Raw genomic sequence first — 23,720 nt, forward strand, 5'->3', positions numbered from 1 at the left:
TACAAATAAGCACCTTATTCAAAGCTCTCTCCCCAATTTATTTCACTCCAAAAAAGGAGACAGATGGTAGAAGACAGAGGGTTTTACAGTAAGAGGGGTTGGATTTTTTTTCCTCTTCATTTGTTCCCTGTGCTGTTTCTTATCCTTGGGGACCTGGAGTTTCTTTTGATAGCACTGTGCTGCCTAATAAACAGGCATACAAGCACAGTCACAAGTATACATCTATCATCAAAGAGCCCTTCTTGTCTCCACTCCCCACAAAGTTGATTAATGATTACGTGTTTAACACATACATTATACATGGGAGGGGGAGACGAAGAGGGTAAATCCAAGCCCCTGTATACATTTACATATATTTACATACTCACATATAAAAAGCAGAGGAAAGCAAAAGAGGGCTATTCCCATTGGGACAAAAATCCATTTTGGTAAACATACCTCCTAGCTCCTATTTTTCAAAACACAAAGGCAAAGGAAAGGCTTTACCTGGTCTAAGGAAGAAACTGAAGCTTGAGCAAGCAATCTTGTTTGGTTCCTGCAGTTCAATCCCAACATGGAACTGTGTTATCAGTTCCATTACTTATGGTTTGTAAATGGGATCTAACAGCTGCAACCAGTTTGAGAAAAAGGAAAGGGGTTTAAGTTTTAAGGGCGCTCCTTGTTTGCACTATTAATTAATACAGCTAAAATCCCAGTTCATCTAGCAATAGATTAGGTAATTAATTCAACTAAATGGCACCTTTATGTACAAAATAAAAACAGTCTGTCCTGTCAGATCACTCAATACCTAAAGATACAAGGAGCATTAATGGACTCAACAAGGTGTGACTACAGATGAACCACAAAGCCAGCCCTGACCCTTAAACACAGATGAAGAAGAGATGTGGAAGGGTACAACACAACAAACTTCCTTCTGCATCCTTCCAGGCCGAGCCAGCCCTTGGACCTGGATAGCTGCCCTTGTAAAATAAAGCTGCCTGAAGGCTGCTTGAATCATGCTGACTGCCAGTGGTCTCAAGCAATTGTTCCAGCAGCTGGGGGAGCAGTGCCATGGTAGAGGACTCCCCTGACAAAATCCCTTCTGGCAGCTGGGACAAAGCTGGCACTGAAACTGCTATTGTGGCTCTCTGCTCCCCAAAGTGTCCCTGTGCAGAGTTAATCTTCCAGCCACCCGCTCTGCTGGCTTCCAGACATCTTTGCAAGGTTCAGATTTAATATGGGGCTCTTGTGGCACACCAGTGGCATTAACCTCTGCTGAACTGACCCATCCCAGCTTTCTGCTCACCCAGCTCCACCAGCTGCAGCCACAGCACAAGTGCTGGGGAAGACAAGGAGAGAGCAGCAGCCACTGACAATGTTTCTAAAACATATTTGCCTAGTATCACTCCTAAAGAGTGGGAGGGATAAACTCAGGGATCAACTGGAAATGAAAAGAAAACCTTCCATACTCAAGGCTGGTTGCAGTCCTAAGGCTGTGGCAGCTGGCCAGACAGAAAACTCAACTACTAGAAGGCAGAAATAAGGAACTCTATTTTTTTTCACTTCTTTTTTACCCTGTAACCTTTTGACTCTCAATCATGACCACTGACTCTATGATTTTACACTTTCTATTACAGTATGGCTCAGGGCTGGCACTAATGGAGTCACTTTCTTTCACCTGCTCATCCCTTACTTCAAATATAAACATTTTCTTAGCTGTACAAGAGTGGAAGAGATTTGTCTTGAGTTTTTCAAACAGAAAAATTCACAACTGCTCTGGAAGTCCCAGCTAAGAAACTCCTTTGAAATTCAGATAACTGCCAGCATTCATTGCCTCATCTGTATCCCCTTCCTTTGCTCCCTGATCTCTCCAAGTCCTTGCAGACCAGGTTCTTTAACACACTTCACCACACCATAAACTGAAGTGGATGCAGACAATTGCTACAAACACATCCTAACATAAATCTGCAGTAGCCACTGTAAAGTATTCAGTTCTTTTGTGCTGAAATGAAGGAGTCCGGGGTGGAACTGGAGTCACAATGAACAGCAGCAAATCCTTCTGGTGTGCAAGGTCACCAAGTATGAACACCAGCTATAGGGACAGGGCTTGCATCGCGCACATTGTGTTTTCAAGGGCTCATTTTATCTGTCTCATATAAACCTAAGTGTACTTCTTTTGCATTGCTGCTGCATCATTTTGTGGTGGATATTTCACATCTACCTGGGCTACAGCCAGGAGATCTAGCCTTTATAACAGGGAAGTAATTAATGAAGAAAAACAGCTCTATCAAAGCACTCTTTGTTCAGCTCCACTAGTACAAACACACACCTGATCTCAGCCAGTGCTTATCTGCTTCCCAAAACCATTTTCACACAATGGAAAGAAAAGCATGGTATAAAAATAAATAAAATATAAAATATAAAATAAAATATACAAAATATTAAGCTATCCTTTTCCAGTCTAAAGGGAGTGACCCATATCTGGCTTGTCTGACTTCATATCTAGGTGGCCTCTGAACCAGAGCCAGACTTCTGAGATGACAGGTAAGAATTTAGACACTTTTGATTCTGAGACAGGGAAAATTATCACATTAAAGGTGTCGTGGCTCAAGCGAGATACCAGGTTCCTTCCACCCCTCCTTGGCAGATGGAAGTCAGAGTGCTGTGCTCCAAAAGCAGCAGCAGCCACGAGCATGGGTTATGGTATCAAACATGAGTGAAGTGACCCATGGCTGAACATGCTGCCTGCTTCATTATCTTGCCTATGCATGTGGTTGAAAAGCACTATAATCAAATTCACTTTTATCTTCCCTGCTTCTAGATTTCAAGTTCTTTTACTTCAAACTGACACTTACTCTGGAGACTGTTCAACAATGCATGGCTGAAGCCTTGAGACTCTCTGCTGTCTCCAGAGGCAAACCTCGTGCACAACTCTGGCAGCAGAAAAATGACTCAACTGGTAGACTCTGGGGACTTTGGGGTTGAAAAAACGACAAACCATGCATGAAAACACCGTGATCGCTCTTTGCACCTTTTAAAGCAGGGAGATATCACAGAACAAAATCTGAAAAGCCAACAAGAGGCTCACTGAAGAGTGTGCAGGACAAGGAAAGTACCACTAAACAGTACCACTAAACAGTACCACTAAACCACTAAGCTACTAAACAGGTACCAGCACTCCTGCACCTGGCCTGAAGACAAGGTTACACCTCCAGCCCAAAAGAGATGACATTTTTAAATCAAAGAGATTTTAAACTATCTTAAGGCACAGATGTCATGAAAATACGAGGCACGACTCTAAGATCTCCAAACACTGTTTGAAACAAAGACCTTGCTCTCTGGAGTAACTTTAGGGAGCTTTGTTGTACCGTCTTGCCAAAACATAAAAGCCATATAAAACTGCAGGTGGGATAAGAGCCATCTTCATCCTGCTGTTGGGTAGGTAGCCAGAACGATGCCCCACAATAACCACACCTAAGACATGTTTCCAGAGGCAGGGCATGAGAGAGCAAAAGGGGCACATCAAGTTGATGCAGAGAAAAAAAGATTCAGGGTTTGGGATTATTTCACATTGTGCATAGAGAGAGGCTTGAGAGTTCACATTACACACAAACACAAGGAAGTGATCCTTCAATGGCTTGGGGTCTTGCCTTGGAGGGAGCCATGTGGGTGAGCACAAGGTGACCAAGAGAAGTGTGTTCAACCCTTCCCTGGTGCCTGAGCCACAGCTCTGGAGGGAATGCCAGCAAAGGCATGGCAACAACGTGGTGTGCTGCCAGCAGGGCTGCACCTCTGCTCTTTTCAGCCATGAGAGCCCCAGAGATTGCTGCAGGGACCTTCCTCACTACACAGAGACAAACAATGCATGAAAACATGGGTGGGGAAAAAAAATAATGATACTCAGTGATTAATTTATCCTGCCTCATGATACAGGAGGGGCAGAAGTTCCTCTGCTGTTAGTGCCTTGGGTGGGCAGTGAATCCAGTGCTCTGCACCAGAAGAAAATGAAGCCGAACTCGTAAGAAACACAGAGCATACAATGGAGCTGTGCTGCTGAGATATCCAAGAGACTGAGCAAGGTTTAAAGCTCACAGATTAGAGCACAGTACAACGTGACAGAGTTGGCAAAGTACTCCAGTGCAGAAGTGACTCCAACCTTGACATTTTGACTTTGAAATTCCTGTTCAAATATGAGTCTCTCTTCAGCTACAGAAGCAATGAAAAAATGTCCTAGCCATGTCTCAAAAAAAATCCCAATCTGCAGCACAGAATGCTTTTTTCCCCACCATGTTTGTACAGAACCCACTGTGGTGAAATCCTGGTCTGCCACTCAGGCCTTCAGGAGCAACTAGAACACAGGGAGTCATAAAAACACCCACCCTTGAAACAACAGTCTTGAAAAAAACCATTGCCCTTGGTACTGCAGATACCCCTGTAATAATCTGCACCATAATAAGAAAATGTTACCACTGCACCAGGAAGTGCTGGAAATATTAAGTACTACTGTTATCAACCTGGGTTTAGTTTCATTAGCAGCCCAGAGATGTGGTAATGAAGAACCCATTCAATTCTCTGTCTCTGCTAATGGTACACTCCACGGGCTCATGGAAAGCACACGTAAACCCGTTATCTCTGACAGGAATGGACACATGTGTGCATGTCCCAGATTTGCAAATTGCATTGCAGCGAATGCAGCCCTCATGTCACTCAACTGCATAGCTTAGAATTTTACATTTTAATTTTTTTGATGTCTGGGGAGATTAAAATGAGAACTGGCAGCATGTGCAAGGGATACTGCACTTTGAATGCCTTATCTATAGTGATTCAGGCTTCCCGGAGCTCCAGATGAAGCAGGTTTTTCACGATGGAAGAAACCACATTACATTGCTCCCTAGGAAGTGAAACAAAACAATAAAGGACGGTTAATCTCTTCTCTAATTCTGCTCTGTGGGACAACTCCTTCAGCAAGCAGCGCTTGGCTGTATCTACCTGGGAGGGGGTCATTTTACTTCGGCTTCCTCTTCTGCTTCCCTCTGTCCCTGGGAGCGCTCTGTCTCCCTGCTGCATCTTTCAATGGCTTTATCAGAGCTTGCACCAACTCAAGCGTGAGAAGTAGCTCTGGGCCCAGCAGGGAGAGGTGGGGGAGTGTGTCTGTGTGTGCCGCGGGGGGGTGGGGGGAGACAGGGGAAGACGAGGGAGGAAATGTTATTCTGTCCTTTGTCTTTTCAACAATTTCTTTTTAATGCAACTTGCAGAGCAGCATATAATTAGGGGTCTTGCAGAGCAGGCTTAAACTCAGGAGTAACCCTTCTAACGACCTCAGCAACGGATAATCAGGTGCGCGGCTGTGGGGCGCAGCACGGCTCCCCACCCGCCGCGCCGCTCGGCCTCGTAATTAGAAGCCTCCACACTCCGCTGCATAAAGGCAGATTGCAAGGACAGCGTGAAGCCCTTGTTTGAAGCTGGGGGCACAAAGATTGCAGTGCCTCTGATGGATGGAGACAAAGACTCCGGTACTGGAACGCTTCCAGCAGCCTCCGAATACTCGCTGCGTTTCTGATGGACATTTTCAGGATTTCTTAGAGCGGCGAGGTTTATTCTCCTGCTCCCCGCCACCCTCCCTCCCTGCCTTGCCTCAGAATTCCTCCACAGCTCCCTAAGCCGGGGATGTGGATGTGCCACTGTATGTGCACACGTCTCCGGAGATGCTTCCGTGGTTGTATTATGAGAAAAATGCATTGCCCCCTTTCCTCCATCTATTTTTGTTAGTTCTCATTTCTGACTACGAGAAACGTGGTGACACTTTAAAAATGCTCAGAACATTCAACCCCCCCCCCCACCCCCCGTAAATTCTCAAGCTAGAATGGTGTTTTAGCTAAATTCACACTGATTTGAAACTGTGGTAGCAAGTACTATGTTTAAGTTGTAGCTGATGTTAGTGTAATTCCCCTCAGCACTCTAGCATTAATAAAAAAAAAGCCCCTCCTTAAAATCACATCTCTCTTTGGTGATCACAACTTGCTTTTCTCTATTTACATAACTTCAGGCACAGGACTAAACGAAAATTGACACTGCAGTGTATCCTAGCTACAGGAAGGAAAGAGGAGGAGGAAGAAAAGGATGGAGGACAGGACCTCTGGGTGAGAAGAATGTAAGAGTGAGGGGAGTGTCAGTCTGTGTCATGTAGCCTGTTATAAAACAGTCACTGACTTCTATTTTACCCCGATTTCACCACCTTTTTGCATCTTCTGAGCTGCTGCCATGGCTTGTTTGTGGGTTCCTCTGCACCTGACCCTCCCCAGCAACGCTACAGCTTCTCATCCCACTGCAGCAGCAAAGCAAACGAGAGAAAACCAAACAGCTCAGGCAACTTGAACACAGCACAGCAACAGACTGACAAAAAGCAGCAAAGCCAAAAGTGCTTGAATAACAAAACTGAGGAAAAAACCCCCAGTAGAGCCACTCAGAAACTGTGAATTGCCAGACAAGCTCCCTTAGAAAGAGCATAAGAGGCGGGTTCAGGGAAGAGCAATATCCATAAGGCAACACAGTGTCAGTGTTTTCTTCCCTCTATTTATAATGACAAGTTAACAGGGGCTGGAATAGAACAAAACATGGAAGACTTTCATAGGAAAAATCAGGACACTGTGCCAAGGATGGCTGCCCTGAACTCAAGTTATCCATGAACTCACATTTGTAGGCACGTAAAAACTAGCAAGATCATTAAAAAGAACCACCAGCAAAAGGAACATAACCTGGATTCACTAAAGTGTTTCATCCTGAATCATGAAAGGGCAAAGGCATCCAGACACTGAGTTGCCACAGCTAAAAAAAAAACTAACAAAAGATGCTGTGATGCATGCTACCCTACCTTTTCCATACCAGTACAAATGCTGCTACATCAAAGTGGACTCCATCCTATTGCCAGTCTGCCTGTCTTGTGCTCTCCCTACTTTTCAAAAAGTACAGTAATTTCATAAGTGCTACAATATCCTCCAGAAAACCAGACTGGAACAAACACTGTACAGCTCAGCTCAAGAATTTCCTTTGTTCCTCTGCACAGACTCATTGAACCACTGAGCTCCATGACCAGCCCACTGCTCTTTGGAAATCAGCAGTTTCAAGGGAGCAAGGCAACCTCAGAGTGTGGGATCTGCAAGGACATCTCTTGACTCGTGACTATTTCTCATCCACCAGGGTTTGAGGAAATACACTATGGGTAGTCCTGATTTGGCACTTCATGCCAACCTTGAACTCTGCAGTGGTTTTGCTTTGGTTGGCAGCATACAGGGACAAACCTGTTTATGCCTTCCTTCTGAAATGATCTTACAAGCTTCAGATCCACTTTTATGCTGGTTGTGTCACACATTTCAGCAAAGAGGAGCATGGTTTCATCACGTGGCAGATCTGCTCTAATTTTTCTGCAGCAAGACGTGTAGTCACCTGAACAAATCTTTTCACCAGATCTTTCTGGGGAACTGATGATGAATACAAATTTGGGGAACTACAAAGAGGTAGGCTGTAGAGAGCTTTCGAATGTTTACAAGCTGATCTGTGGCATTCAGAAACTACGTACAACCAACTTCACTTCTTCCAACTTCCCATGCTAAAAACAGTTTGCATAAACTACTTCATAGATCTTAAATTTATTTAAGAAAGAACCTCAGCCAGCACCTTTCTTCCAGCCCAGCTCACACTCCCTGCAGCTCTGTTCCCAAGAGGACGTGCAGTAAATCCCATCAAAGCAGTGGGAGAGCCCAGCCTGGCCATGGAGCACGGTCAGAAAAAAGGTTCCTGCCCAATGTGGAGGGGCAGGGGAGCAATCCTTGTCTCCTAAGCCCCGGCTTGCGGGCTCCTGGGCTCCCAGAAGAGCAGGCCTGCCTGTGCTCCAGCAGTGAAGCCGTGCAGACCGAGCTGGCACAGCTCCTGATGACCCTGGAGATGCGGCTCCTCGGCACCAGGCAGAACTGTACGAGATCAGGCAAGGAGGAGAACAGAAAGGGAACAAGAGATTCCAGAGGGCTCTTCTGCCTCTGAATCTTGTTACTGTTGACTCCTTTACTGTGATTAACTCCTTGACATCCTCCTTCTGTGACAAGTGGGGGAGGACAGACTGAACTCAGTGATTAATTTATCAGTGAATTGCCTCCTTCCCTTTCAAACCTCGCCCCCACTGATATCTTTATGATTTAGCACTACCTCATGAGGGCTTTACAGCCTGATACAGGTTTGGCAGTTGTCACTTCACCACTGAGAAACTCCATTTGGGGCATTGTATGTTCCTTCAACAGACCTGGTGGCAATAGCTGGCAAGCTTCAGCCTACCCCACAAGCTCTGCATGAGGAAAAGAAATCCTCTCCTCCTGAACCTCTTGCTCAAATGACAGTAATTAGGGAATCTCATCACTCTAGACCTGGAGAGGGAGGGGACTTTCACGGTAATTGGAGACATTATATGAAGCCACACTGTGCTTATAAAGAAAAGAAGAGTAAAACCACACACAGAGGAAACCAGCCCCCTTCTTCCAACCTGGCTGGCATTTCCTGAATAAACTGCCTTTTTTCAGGCACATCGTGTGCTTTTTAATGCTGGAGACTACTGGAAGGACTCCTGCAGCCCGATTAAGTGTAATGCAGTGTAAAAAAATAGGAAGGAGGGGGGAAAACCCTTGGAAAGGCAATCGAAGTGAAAAATCTATCAACAGCACGGGGGCTCCAGGGGAGCCAGGAGTCCTGTTCTGAACATGCTCCGACTTCCCACTCGTTTGCTCTGCCGGACACTCCGGGGACCCCAGCACAGCAAACTACAATTTCTAGTAAATATATCCCAGGGACACAATTAGTTTTTCAGCTGGGGGCATGATAAATTGGTCATGCATAATTCAAGGCCAGCACAGGCTGAGCATAAACTGCTCGGTGGCAGCTTCCAGCTCCCTGACAGGAGAATGCAAATGTGCTGCTGGCGCGGGGGCTGCCGGACCCGCTGCTGCCTGCGCCTCCCTGCCTGCTCCCCTGCCCAAAGACCACTCCAGCCCTTCCTCCTGTGCATCCCTGGGTGATTTTAATTTCACAGCCATGTATCCATCACTGTCCGGTGGCCTTTCGGGACCCAGTGCACATTGTTATCACAACAAATACCGCTCTCTGCTCGAGCTACTCTGTTTTTTCCATATGCAGACACAAGAGAATGGTTTTGGCACAGAAAGAGGCCGAGGGACTGTGTGGTCTATTGTCATCACTAGATGGCCCGGGGCAAGTAATTTCCAATCTGCTTCAGTGTTCCCATCTACACAATGGAGATAATTCCAACCACGCAACTGCAGAGTTAGCGAGACACGCTCGGTTTGGAGTCTGATAAAGGTCTGAGAGATCCTGAGGATGTGCAGCCCGCACAAACAACAGTGTCAGCTTCTCTGAGCTTATTTTAGGTATCTAAATAAATACATCTGCCTGCTCAAAGCAGGAGAACAAGAGAACTCGCTGCTTCCTGGAAGCTGGCGTAGTGATACACGAAGTGAAAACTCCAAAGAAACTTCGGGAGGCCTTCAAAATGATGTCCTCAAGTTCCTCAGTGCATTCCAGTACACACTGGAAAATTCTGCTAGAAAAATCATTACAGATACATGCTCAGATACAGCCATGTAAGTGAAGGCTGACAGACACGTCTCACCAGCTGCAGTTTTCCTATCTACCAAAATCATGAAACCACTTCTCTGGATCCACTGCCATTTTCTGGCATTTTAACTCCAGTTTGTGGAAAATATTCTCAAAAAGCAGGGCTGAAATGGAATGGGGCATTAACAAAGAAAAATTTTGTTTAATTTTGGCTGTGTATCTGCAGATACAAAAGCCCTTTAATTTCATGGTCAGTTTCACATACCCAAATAGGTGAGTTTGCTTTACCTAATAGTGAAAATAATCCAGGTCTGTCTGTTTATTTTAATAGAAATACTCTTTGGGATTTTTTTCTAAACTATTTTGGATAGAGCTGGGTTTTACTTGAATGAGACAAAATAAAATTAAATCCAAGATTTTATATCTGCAGAGATACAGAGGGTGCAAATCTATGGAGCACAGATGTTAACCATGGTTAAGACTGAACATCCTCATCAACTTCAGTCACACTATTCTGCCAGTACTCAAAGTAACCCTATTACTGAGTCCAGGGAAAAAAAACCCCAAACAGTAACAGTAAGGATACTTGTTTCTTCCAATTTATTTTTAAACAAGTATTTCTTATCCAAAGAGTCAGGACCCTTTTGGCAAGACCACCACGAAATCTCAATGCTCAGTTCAGTGCAACCCTGCTTTGAAAGGGCCAATGCCCTCTGTCATCCTCTTGTAACAGATGCTCTCTGAGCTCTGTGACCAAGCAACATGCCACCTTCTGACACCCTTTGTGGAGAAGGCAAGAAGTCTAATGTAGTGAACGTTTCACTCAGTCTTTCCCTTCCTAACTAAACCAGAGTTCACCTGTGTGCACATATACACACAATTATCTGAAAAGCTATTACAAAATTTCATTTTGGACTAGATTAAATAAATTAGTGCTTCAGAAACAAACCACATATTTAACTGAACTTCCAGAGTTTTGTATGATTCAGCAAGTCTGTCTTGTGTGGACACCTTCACCCCTGAAAGAGACCCTTCAATGACAAACCATTTATGAGGCTGAATTACTGGAACAAGGCTGATGGTGCTCCTGAGGCTGAGACATTTGCAGGACTGAATCTGAAGACTGGATTTTGGTCCCAGAAGGTTTTTTAGTCACAAAGAATATGAAGCTCTGACAGTTTCTGATGTTTGCCAGCAGACTTTTTAGGAGCTGGTGAGTGCAACAATTTCACCAACAATTTCAAGTGATGCCAAACTAAATTCTGGGCTGGAACATAAGCCAATTACAGAGCAGGAGCTGAGGGTGAACTGAGTGATCACTCACTCTTGGTAAGAATAACACTTCCTGCAAGACACCAAGCCCTTTCCTTTCCCAATTAAACAAAAAAATATACAAACCTTTTAAAATTTAAATAGTGTTTCAAAGGTCAGCTCTGCTCACATCAGCCAACAGGGATTATATTAAAAAAACTCCACTATGAACAAAATTTTTTTACTTGGTGAAGACAGCAAAGAACAAAATAGTGCTAATGAGGATTGTTCTTTTTAGAAACATTGGTAGGCTTTTTGTCTTCATACACGAAAATCTTCTCCACTAAGACAAGATTTCCTGGCACACATGGCACACTAATTGTTGTCCCAGCTATAAGGGCTGTCCATCTCACAGCAGCCCATAGAAACACGGAATGGTTTGGGTTGGAAGGGTCTTGAAAGCCCATTTGGTTCCAACCCCTTTGCCATGGGCAGGGATATCTTCCACTAGACCACACTGTTCAAAGCCCTTCCAGCCTGGCCTTGAACAATTAATTCCACCTGTAGAAAAAATGTGTGCTCTCAGCTGGGCAAGGTAAAAAGAGCAAGGAGGAAGCTTAAAGATGCCACAGCAACACAACACTCCTCTGGGATAACCACTGCAGAAGACTGTCCATAAATATGGTGATGCGTGGAGAAGCAATACCTGTGTAGCCACCATCCTGCAGACAGAATTCTGCATTTCATTTACACAGCTCATATCTACAACACACAGTAAGCGGAGCCTCCCAGGCATTTACAAGGCTAGAAAATTAAAACTGCAGTTTGGTCCGAAATACTAAAAAACCCTTGGTAGTTTCACGGAGCCAAGAGCCTCCGAGAGAGGCTGAACCAGCAATTCCTTCCTGAGCTTCCACTGGAAAAAGATTAGAAGAACATTACATATAATATACCCATATGCTTTGTTTTGCTTGCTTTTTGTTTTGCCTTTTAAGAAACTTCCCCTCCAGAATATTAAAAGTAACAAATTTTAAAATTTTTTTAACAAACACTAACCTCAGATCATTAGCCAACCTGGCAACAGACCAGAGAAAATTTATAGCCGACGTGCAACATCAGCTTTCATCCAGAAATGCTAATTTCGGTAAAATGAATAGTGTGTGGGCTTTTCATACTGCTTTGCATTTGGCTCCTCACAGCCCTGTTTAAAGCCTGGGAACCGGCCATATAGTTAAACTGCACAGATGTTCAACAATCTGTACTTGTGTTAATTACCCTAATGTGAGCAGAAACTCAACAGATCCCTGCTAATGAAGGAGAAAGTTTTCCAGTGTGACTACCGTATGTTTCATTGTCACTGTATTACCAAGCTTCTCCCCCTCCTTCCCCTGCCCCCCCAGCTCCCATTCTCTGCAGCTCCTTTGCATTCACATCACCCTCCTACCTCAGCATGCATGAATTGGACCAACTAATGACTGTGTATTCGCAACATGGCAGACACCATTAGGCTGATCGGAGGTGCGGCTGCTGAATTTTAACAGCCAGTTTTAAACAAGGTAAGAAAAACAGATTCATCACGCTCCCCTATTCTCCCATCCCCGCCCATCTGCCATTCTTCTGCCCTTGCCACAGCTCAGAAACGCTCACGAAGTGCAAACACACTTCCCCCTCCATAAAACACGGCGGCGTAAAAAGCAATGCAAATAGATGTTGCTGGGCAATTACTGGGGGTGGGAGGCCAGAGCCAGGTGCATCCAGGAGGCCAGGCTAGCGAGGAGGCACAGGAGGAGGAAGGCTGGCTCAGGAGGAGGAAGGCTGGCAGTAGGGAGCAGCACGCTCTGCCTCGGTGGGCGCGGGCAGCGGAATGAACGCGGCAGCTGCTCCTGCCAGGGAGCCAGAGCAGCAAGGAGAATGTTCATCGGCACACAGGAGGTGAGACAGGGCTCTAAAGGGCACGATGGGAAGGGTAAGGCAACGCTCAAGCGATCAGTGCTGCCAGCAGCAATGAGCCAATACTGCTGTGCAACTTAACCCAGCATTAAAACATACTCGACCTCCGAAGAACTGCCTTTCCCACTGAGGTTCTCACTTTCTCTTCCAGCGTCTGTCTGCTCCGCTCCCTGCTGCCAATCATCACCTCCAGCCACCTCTCTCAAAGCAATCTGCTCGGCAAGCAGTAGGCAAAGGGGGCTGGGGAAGGGCAACTGCCTTGCCCCAGTAAGCCCCAGGTGACCTCTGAATGATACCAGCCCTGGCCTGAGCCAGAGTTCACATCTCCCAGGTGCCAGCACTTCACAGTCAGGCCAGTCTGCACCAGCAAATTGTATTACAATGACCCTCATGGGAACAAATGTACTCGCCGTGCTTGACTTGACTGGCAGACTCCCACCACAGAGGAAGGGGGGGAGGCAGTCAACTTTGCTCATTTATTACACCCACCCTGCCAGGTCAGCCTCTTTGTTGTTCACAGAGCCAACAACTGCAAACGCAGAGATGGGGCAGCAGCTGCCATCCAGAGAGCTCAGCATGTTCCACCCCTCTGCTCAGGACTGGGCACTGGCTGCCAGCTCTCCACCGACAAAGCTCGAGTTCCCTCTCAAAAACCTTGTTCTTCATGAATTGAGGAGACGGAGGAGGAACGGCACACAAAAAGGTGGGGAGGGGATCCAGCATAACCCAGAAAGAGGTGAAAATTATTTAGAGAGCACTTGGCTCTTTTCTCCTACCTCTTCATCATTAGCACTGGAAGCAACACAGCTGTCTAATGGCAACTTCAGACACCCATGGGCCAGCAAAGCGACATTTTCCACACTTAAATAACACTGAGCTGATTTAATTACTGCACTTAATAGTAACAAAAGATGTCTCAATTTAATCTTCAAATGGCCCTCCAAGATCAAAACACAGCTGGCTGGATAACAAGATGGCCTAGGCCAGCAAACAAGTAGGTCCAATTTGCTCAAGAGCTGCATCCACTCCTCAGTATGAAAGGCCAAGGAACACTTGTGTGTCGAGCGAATCAAAGGAAGCAGCGCTCCCATCGCCCCCTCCCTCCCCGCCCGACTTCTGTTGTGCAGAGGAAAAATAAAAAGGCAGCTGATTCACGGGTAAAGAAATGCAACATGATAAAAGAACAAATGATTATGTTTGGGAGAGAAAGAAAAGAAGTAAGAATCAAGATTTAACAGGTTTTGCTTTTATAATCCTTCAAGATGATTAGGAATGAATGAATCAGATTAAAATCACATGGAGACAAAGGGAAGTCTCTAACTCTTTTGTTTTTCTTTCCATACTGGACAGAAGGAGATGGCTCATTAAGGAAAGCCCTCAAGACACAGCTACAGCGAGGAACAACCAAGCTTCTTTTTTGGGCAAGAAAAGTAGGGAAAAATTAACCATTTACTTGTAATATTCTCTAATTGTCCATACTGGGCAGTGATGGTTACTTTTTGCAAACTATTCTAAGAAATGTCCCTCTCTTGAGCAGCTTTCAATGCATACTCCTGCTGACACAAGGGCCAGGCCTCTGCGGGCACCTTCCAGACATTTTCAAGCTTTTGCACGTTCCATTACAGCTAAATACAGAAAGGTTACAGCCAATCTTTCTGCCACTGCAACATTTCTGCAATCCTGAGCGGCAGGGAAGTCTAAATAAGCTCTCGTGATATACCTGGGATGTAGGTTTCCAACTCCCCCTTCCAACTACTGAGAGCAACACGAATGCACACAGCCCACATTTTGGACCTAATTTTACTAGCAATAATTAAAAACAAGTTTGCTATAAACCAGGTTGTTGAGCTTTGTGGGGTTACTCTGGATGAACAACAGTCTGTGGGATATTGTTGCTGAAAGCTTAGGAAGTTTTCTCCAGTGATTTTTCCTGAACTTTTTCTCTTGATGGAGAACTAGGATGAGGCAACTGAAGAGTAACAATTTTCTTGGAGACCTGGATCATGTTTCTGGGGAATATGGTTTCTTTGGGTTTTGTTTCTCATTAAATTCAGAGCTTATTTCATCAACAGCAGCTCTTAAGCAACAGGTGATGTCATTGGCCACTGCACCATGAATGTAGAAGACTGGGGACATGGGGAAATTCCCTCCAACTCTGGTAACTCCCCCCTCCTCTCCCTGGACTGTGACATGACAGAGGAAGATAATGTCCACGTTTACAACAATCAGAGCCAGACAAACCACTGGTTTGCTCGAATACCCGGGCAGGGATGAGATGTCTGATCAGAGTCACTGAAGCAGGAGGGGTTGGGAGAGGTCTTCTCCTCAACAGTGCTAAATCTCTGTTCAATTGGGTTTTAAAGGGTCTGGTTATCTAAGTTGGCATGCAAATTTCAGACTAATTCCCTCACTGTTTATTTAAGTACCTTTCTTTCCCAGTGACTTTGACCCTGGACAGCCCTGTATTTTCAAAACCCCATTATTTTGCAATAAACTGCTGAAGAAATACTCATTGCTTCAATTTACAACCTCCCTACTGATCTGTGTTCAAGGGACCGAACCTTCATACTTCAAACTAGCTGGGTTCAGACATCTGAATGGCAAGTACAAGTAAAATTTCTCATTTCTCTGCCCAATTGGTTCCATTTAAGCACGACTGAACCTCATCTTAAAGCCACTTTCCCAAATCAGTTTAAGTTCTAGATCAGTAACGAGAGATCTCGAGGAGGCACTCGCTGCTGAAGCTCGAGCAAGTGCATGTTTCCAGTTTGCATGTTTGTTTAAGTAAGTGACAAAGATGGAGGGACCAAAAGCAATTCCCTTAACTAGAATTCACAAGTGCAACCAAGTAGAAAATCTCCCGCCTGCCTGTGAGGAGGGAGTCAGACTTTCTCAAAGGCTGAAAGGCGGCTCCGCTCAATGCCCGGCACAAAGCGCCAAGGGGGCAATCCTGACCCCGCTGAAGTCAGCAGCAAAATTCCCAGAGATTTCCTCAGGGCCAGGATGTTCAAACCTGTTCAGACAATTCATAAACCACCATTTCAAGGGCACACCTTCGCATGAGATTCCCAAGGGCCTTTTGAGTTTTGACTTAAATGCTTGGATTATTTTTACAATTCCAGTTATGGGTTCTTTGTTCGCAGGGAGTTAAGCAATACAAAGAACACAGCCAGAGAACAATGAAGGCATTACCATGCATGATTTCTCTTTAAAAAAATTCTTCTTCTTTTCATGAAGTTATAGATCCAATTTCAGTCTTTATTATCACTTTGCCATGTGAGAAAGTGGTTCTTAATTTTAATAAAGGAAGGGAGCTTCATATTTCAACAAGAGCTTAAATGCTTCCTGCAATACAGGAGGTGGAAAGCTCTTTTGCTAACAGTTACCGCAGGCCAGATTTATGGAGGGAAAGGGAAATAATCTGCCTACACCAAGTAAATAAACCCTGTCTAGGACATACCTAACAGTGGGCAGTAGCCCAAAGACATCTTGTCCGATGAGATAATTTCTGCCCCCTCCATTTTAAGGGAAATTAAGAGCTTGCTCTGCCAAGCACATATTAACATTTCACTTATCACTAAACTCGGGGTCCAAGCAAGTACATATGCTACTGCAGTCCGTGGTGCACGACTGGACTAATAAAAATCTTTCCACCATGTTAACCCATCTGGAGAAAGAACCATATATGCCGCTTTCACTGAGATTACTAGATAATTATCTTCCTCAAATCTGCTTTGTCCTTAGAAAGGAGTCTGCAGTATATCTAAGGAGGTTCTCATCTAAAACTTAAATGTGTTCTATTTCATGTGAAGAATGACAAGTTTAACCCAATTCACAAAGTAAGTGTCCCAATTCACAAAGACTTGTGTAGTTTACCTTTGAAAAAATGCTACTAGTGGCCCACTGTTCCACTGCATGCTACCATAGTAATTTAAAATCAGAAATGCTAGTTGGGTTTGGCCAGCCAAACCTTCAGAGCTATTCCAGTTTGAAATCTGCTATGGAAATTTCTTTTTCCCCAAACATGACCAATAACCCTGTTATTTTACAGCCCTTCCCATAAGACCCTGTTTACATTAGCACTGCAGCCATAATACCAAAATCTGTCTTTAAATATGGTCCTCACTGGTAAAAAGTAAATATAGCTTTGCAAAATTGTTTTTAAATTTTGTTCCATCTCTGTTCTGGCAAAGGAAATTAAGCCAGTTGTAACCTCAGTACCAAGAATCTGGTTTAAACACATCCCGTGCTGGAACTGAAATAAAAATTTGATGCAACTTACATTACTTATATGATCTGGGTCCCAACTTGGGCTGTGACCAAAAGACCTGACCTGGGCTGCAGCTACACATTCATCCAAACAAACAGGACTGTGGACAGTGGCAATACTCCCATTTTCCACTCGAGAACCTCCAGATGCACAGCCAGGTGAGTGCCTTGCCCATCAGGGGCGTGCTGGAGAGGAGCACACAGCACAGGTGGGTGACCTGGCCATTGGGACTCATCACCTGGGTGCTTTCCATACTGCATCAGCACACAGGGGCAATAGGTTATTTGTTGCACGTGTTATTCATTGTTATTAATTCCACACTCTGAATCTCTGTATGGGGGGAAAAAATAACCCAAAGAAATTGAGAGCCACGTATGGAACACAGTTCTACTGAGAGAGGACTAACAAGAAAGTCAGTAAGAGACTTCCTAGCAAATTTCAAGCCAGAGCCAAAGAGAGAAATGGAGAAAAAGCAGCAGCAACTAGCATTTTTATCTTCCAACTCGCTTGCATACAACTCCCAGCAAAGGGATTTAGCTGTGATAAAAAGGGCTGCAAGATGCCGAAGCGAGATATGGGGGTTTTATGATTCTTTTCAGGTAGCTAAGTACGAAATCCCTGCCCCTTTTTCTCCTGGGGCCATTCATCTTCCCCAGGTGATGGAAAGCCAATCTCCCAGCAGGTGGGCCTGCTCCCGCAGACCTTAATGCTTAATTGCCACAAATCAATCCCAACCTTGATGCTCAGGCTGCTGCTACCCCATCCCCATTTCCACCCCTTTCTCCTCACACTGATTGCAGCCTGGGATCCTCTCATGTTACTAAATCCATCTTTGGACACAGCACCCAGGAAAAGCAAAGCTCCAGACACTGCTGGCTGTGGCTGGTGCCATGAGCTGACCTTACACAAGAACAGTCCCCCAAAAAAGTCAGCTCTGCGTCCCTGCGCACGTGTGCACACACACATGCCTTCTATTTTATTTTTTTGTTCAACTGGAATTAATCAGGAATGATAAACACTGTTTGTTTCCTGAAAGCAGCAGTGGGGGGATGAAATATGCCTCTTAAGCTTATCAGCTTCAGCGCCACTGAAGAGAAAGCTGGCTTCTAAGCCCAGGGATAATGGGCTGTCCTTTCAGGAAGGTATCAGAGGTCTCAGGAGAGGGAGACAGCACAATGGTGTGACCTTCAGCTAATAAAGCCCACCCTAGAGTCCAAAGAAGCTCGGGGAATATTGACAAAAGTTCATATTTACAACAGCCTGGACCCTTTCCAGATACCATTACCAGTCTAGAGAGCTGCAGCCTCTGTATGTACACTCACACAGGCTTTTATTCTGCCTCCTCCTTTCTTTCTTTGTTCCCATGCTGGCAAAAAAAAAAAAATCAGTCAGAAAATGGCAATTCTTCTGCTAACAAGGTTCCAGCAGTATTCATCTTAAAGAGTTATTTAAAATTTCAGTTTCAACCTCAGCTTTACCCTCTACTTGAAGGAAACTCAAGGCCTCTTGCAAGGATTCTTGGTGCATCATCGTGCTCATCGGGAAGAAAGCATATGTGTTTTTGTGGAAAATCTGCTGATTTATTTATAATTCTTTAAACAAAAAGGCAGCCAACATATTGTAAAATGAGAACGTTGTTGGGTTTTTCTTCAAATAGGCACTGGCAATCAATGCAGCCCGTCAGAAATACACGCCCAGAGCATTTTCAGGCAGAAACTGATCCCCCCCAGTCTGCGTTGTGGTTGGCAAAATGACGTTCAGCCCATAACTAGAGTGCACAGGCATGACTGGAATACAAATAACAATAATATTTAAAAAATTGTTCATACAGTGAAAAAAGCCCATTTCAAAACATAAAGACTGTTTGAAGCTGGAGTTTCATTTTTCTGCCTCCTAAAATAGTTCCAAAACAAATATATTTAAAAAAAAGGTTTGGAGGAAATCTGTTTTCAAGGGTAATTTCACTGAAATCAATATTAAATCTTAAAACATTTAATGGAAATAACATCTTCAGTGACAGAACTATTTTGACTGCACTTTCCAGTCCAGCTGTATGCCAGTTTGCCATTTTTTACCTACTTCATAATTCATCTTTGCCATCCCGAAACTAATCCTGTTAGGGATCAAAAGGGATCCAAAAACTGGAACAGGTTAGAACTTACCCCAATAACATCTTCTAAAAGATGCCTCTGTATGGTGGTGGTCTCGTTTACCATGCCAGTATTTGACAGGCAGGAAGAGGGCTGAACAAACATCTATGAAGACCACACACTTCTCACTTTTGCAGGTTTTTTTTTTTCCAGTGAAGAACATGCTTCCACCAAGTGCTACAGTTACACAGCTACACAGGCTCACAAGCAGTTTTCCAATTTCCTAGAGTTATGGCCCAAGCGGGCATTTTATCCTTTCTCCTTAATCCCATCCAACCATATTTGCAATCAGGAGAGTTCAGGTGATGGATTGCAGCCTGTCTGAATCCAAAGTAGTCAAATTAGCTATTAATGTTGTGCTTAATGTGCTCACACAAACAAGGTCATTGGCTGCATCGAGACTAATAGAAGATGACACACATTGGGACTGCACAGCCCAGGGGACTGCAAACAGGATGAAAAAGTCTTTGGTTTATTGCCACTACTTCAAAATCAAGCCTGATGCTGCAGACATCCTACCTGTGCTCAGCAGTCCAGCTGGGATCCACTCACAGCACAAACCCAGGGGAGCAGCACTCGGTCCTCTGTCACCTCAAAAAGAGCTCAACTGCAGCCACATTTTGATCCCTGCCAAGATTAACCATCCTTCCTCCTGGCCCCCAAACACTGCTCCAAGTGACATTCATCCTCCCTTTTGAGATCAGCTAACAAAATCCATCAGCAGCAAGCAGCACAGAACTCAGGAAGTGGTGTAACATATCCAGAGAAAAACAGAAGGAGTTAATAGTGCCATCAAAAAGATGAAGAGATGTTCATCTTGGAAAAATACCAGCTAGTTCATCTGTGGGGAAATACTCCTCAGGACAAGTAGGAAAAGTGAAAGGTATTGGGTTCCTCCAGCAGGAACCTGGAGTTCTGCTTGGAAAGCTGGAGCCCACAGGGGCAAAATACCCATTACCAGCCCACCTGAGGGCCCAGGGACACAGAGAAGACTGCTCAAGCAAAGTAAAACACCATTTTCTATGAATAAGAGAAGGTGCTACACATGATAACATGAAACACTTGGAATCAGTTTCAATTTCTCTACCCACTATTTCAAGGATGAGAGGTGACATCTCCTGGCTGCCACCAGGGCCCTCTCTAAGGGTTTTCATTGCCTAAACCTCTACATCAGCACTGTTTTAATAACTGTAACAGTGAGTTCCTATTGAGAAGCTCCAGAAACAACTGTCTGGTAGTAATTTTATACCTGTTTTCCATGGCAGAACCCCCTGGCTCTCAGGAAACCATGGATATTAAGTGTATCCCAGAGAAACAGGCAGATCCAGGACACGTCTTCTGCTGCAGTGGATGGGCAACTGCTCCGAACTGCTGCTCTCTCTACTTCCAAACCACAAACGCTCAGAAAATGCCTTGCTTTTAGGGTACAATTTTAATAAGGAATATTGGAGTTATAAGGCTGAAAAAGCAAGCTCCATCCTGAGAGGGTGTGATAATCCCACCTGTGGCTGTTCCCAGCACGCTCTCCTGCTCCCTACCTTGAAGCACAAAAATGGGAAGCATAAATTACCTGCTTGTGATGTTACATTATATGGCATAAGGTTTTTTCTTTCTTGAGTGAAGAGGTGAAAGAAAAAAAAAACCAAAAAAAACCCCCAAACACTAGGGCTTGAAACTGCAAAGAACTAAGCCTTAATATCAGCCAAGCTGGTGACTGGATCTCGGCAGCCTGTTTCCCTCTGAATTTCTCCTTGCTGTTGTGACGTGCTCACACTGAGAATTTTCCCCTGAGCAACTGCCTGACTAAAATACAGCACACCCTTACCATAAAGCCCTTTGTTAAAACATCTTTGCCATAAAGCTGCAAAACCTTGGCTCCCAAGTACATTAAACCGTTATAAACCTGCCTTCGTTTTAACCGCACAGTATTTCAAAACACAAAGCGCTTCTTCTGAGAGACAGCACTTTAATGAGGAGAGGGGTAAAATATATAAACCAAACCTCATTATAGCATAATTTCCAGGAGACAAGCATGCTGTTATAAAAGGAATCCATGGCAATAGCATTTCACATAGCTTGAAGATTTAATACTTTAAAAAAGCCACCGCTACTTTCAGCCTTTGGTGGTGCTTTGTTTTGAACGTAAGAGAAACAACCAAAATTATGGGTCCACTGTCAGCTATGTACTTTATATTCTGTAAATTGTTGCAAATGGTGGATTCAACCCTAAAGGCATGCTCAAAAAATGTAATGGAGTCAGTAAGAGTCTCACTACAAGTTACTTTGTATACTTTTTCCTTTAAACTTCTGCATTCTTAAGGGTTGTTGCTTTAAACACCATGATGCAGCATGGGCAGGGTAAATTACCCAAACCAGATCCAATTCATACTGGATTGAAAGTACTTATAATGACACAGTTTGTTCGTGTGTTAACAGTGAAGCCAAAGAAACCTATCACACTACAAGAAAAATCTGGAGTATTAACAGACAAATGAAAGTAATGGATATAACGCCATTTAATACCACCTGTCAGATAAATCAGGGTAACTGGCACATCAAAGGGACTGCAATTAGTTTCCAAAAATGAGAATACTCATTTTTCTTTAAATCTGAAACTTGACTGCTTTCTACAAAATGACAAGTGGATCAGCCTCCCCCAGCCAACGAGAAAAATGTTACTGGAGAAAACTGTTCTTCCTAAGAACAAATTATCTATCAAAGGAGCCTCCTGAATTACACTGGCCTACAAGACTTTTAAACTCAATCTAATAAGAATTGCCATTATTGATTACAGTTCTTCCACATTAGTCTTCCAGTTGTAACTTCTGAAATGAAAGCTTAGCAATGATTAGGTATTTACTACAGTCAGTAGAGAAAAATAGTGAAGAAAAAGATGACCATAAAGGCCACCAAAGAAACAGTGTACCTCTTTTTTTTTTTTTTTTTTTTTGAGAGAAGGAAAATAAAACAAGCGAAAAACCCCAACCCCCACCCCTCAAATAATCCCATCCCAAACCCCACAACAAGCAAGGGGAGATGCACTTCATGGCAGCTTTGACTTAAAGCACATGTAACACTGATTGATGGATACTGAAAGCAGAGACACCTGTGGAAAATTAAACCCAAGCAAGCACCAAAACTGGGACAGGCTTTTTACGTTTCTTGGTCCTACTTTAGAAATCTATGCAAGAAGGATCAGAATTTCAGGAAATTATCATTTCAGCTACTGTCACAGATCTGGGTCAACAGCAGGGTAAAAGCTGACCTGTAATTGATGCCTATAACCTGGTTAGGATAAGCATTTCCTCTTATCTCTTTGCTGCAGCTTATGACAAATGATATTCTGGACTGAAGGGTGCTTATGCTCCCTGATTACCAGAAGGTTCAACACTTACTACATGGTTACAGAGATGGAGTGGCACTTCTGACTGCAGTTCTCAGAGAGGTATCTGAGCAGAACACAACACACCAACCCTTTTCCTAATTCCAACATCCATGATTTTGCCATTGAAGTCCTGTTTCCGAGGTACTTTTTACAATTTTCATTTTTACTGATGTGACTCTTGTTTCCAGGTTTAGAGCAAAAGGATAATAGATTCCTCCTTCACCGTCATCAATCTCTTGTAAATCACAAGAGATGTTTCCAGCTCTTACCAACTTTAGCATGGCAGAAGACAGCAGGCTGGACAAGTCTGAGGCAGCATGTCAGCACACAAATTATAACAGGATGTCTGGTGTTAAGGTAACCCAGCCTAGCATGTGCCTTCCCTTAGCTCAACTTAAATATTTTTCTGCTTGGATGTGCAACTAAACCTCAAGGAAGAAGACAGCTGCAAGCAACTGCACATGCTACTTCTGTTTTACAATCTTCCCACTTCCTCCATTAATAGCTGAGGGTTTGGGGTGCTAGAAACAAGAAGACTTATCACAAATGTGCAATGAGACCCTGAGCTAACGGGTTAGCTGACATGGAACTGTTAACAGTGAATTGGCTTGGAGACAGTGGGGGAAAAAAAAAGAGGGGGGAAAAAAAGGGAGACAGAGTGAGAGAGACAGAGACAGCAACCAATTCAGCTGCAAGAAATCAAGCTAAATCAGTCCCAAGTGCCCATGTTGGAGAGACTTGATCTCATACCTTGCTTGTTATCAAGGCACTCCTGATACGAGTCAGCTCCAGTTCCGTTGCGGTCTACAGACAAAACAAAAAGTTTCATTCATATCAAACATAAATATTAGAAACGTCTCAAATGGCAGCCCTGCTGGAGCAACACGTTAGGTGCAAACAGCTCTACTTCCTTGGGAGGCCACGCTGCTTGGCTGACAGAAGCTGTGAGTGGTCACACACAAGGTACAACAGACTGACACCAACCCGCTGGGAGGAACTCCTCCTGCTCCTGGGCAGGAGGTGCTCCCAGCCCTGCCCATCTGTCTCCACACTGCTGACAGCAAAGGGAGGGGATTACAGCTCCAGCTGCTCTGAGTTCTTTAAGCACTTGGAGGATGGA

At 44.3% G+C, this 23,720-nt stretch overlaps 1 protein-coding gene across 21 annotated transcripts in view; it reads right to left on the reverse strand.

Moving 5' to 3' along the window:
• FBRSL1 (fibrosin like 1) overlaps positions 1-23,720 on the reverse strand; it is a 500,045-nt gene that overhangs the window by 71,404 nt on the left and 404,921 nt on the right. For 15 of the 21 annotated variants that reach the window (XM_041488539.1, XM_041488533.1, XM_041488542.1 and 12 more), the window contains one exon: positions 23,351-23,404. The exons of the other annotated variants lie outside the window; for them this stretch is intronic. In XM_041488539.1, the coding sequence (XP_041344473.1) occupies positions 23,351-23,404 (54 nt within the window). The remainder of the gene's footprint in view (positions 1-23,350; positions 23,405-23,720) is intronic. 21 annotated transcript variants of the gene reach the window in all.

Source organism: Pyrgilauda ruficollis, unplaced genomic scaffold (assembly GCF_017590135.1).
Source record: "Pyrgilauda ruficollis isolate IOZ18807 unplaced genomic scaffold, ASM1759013v1 scaffold9, whole genome shotgun sequence".
Classification (NCBI taxonomy): Eukaryota; Metazoa; Chordata; class Aves; order Passeriformes; family Passeridae; genus Pyrgilauda; species Pyrgilauda ruficollis.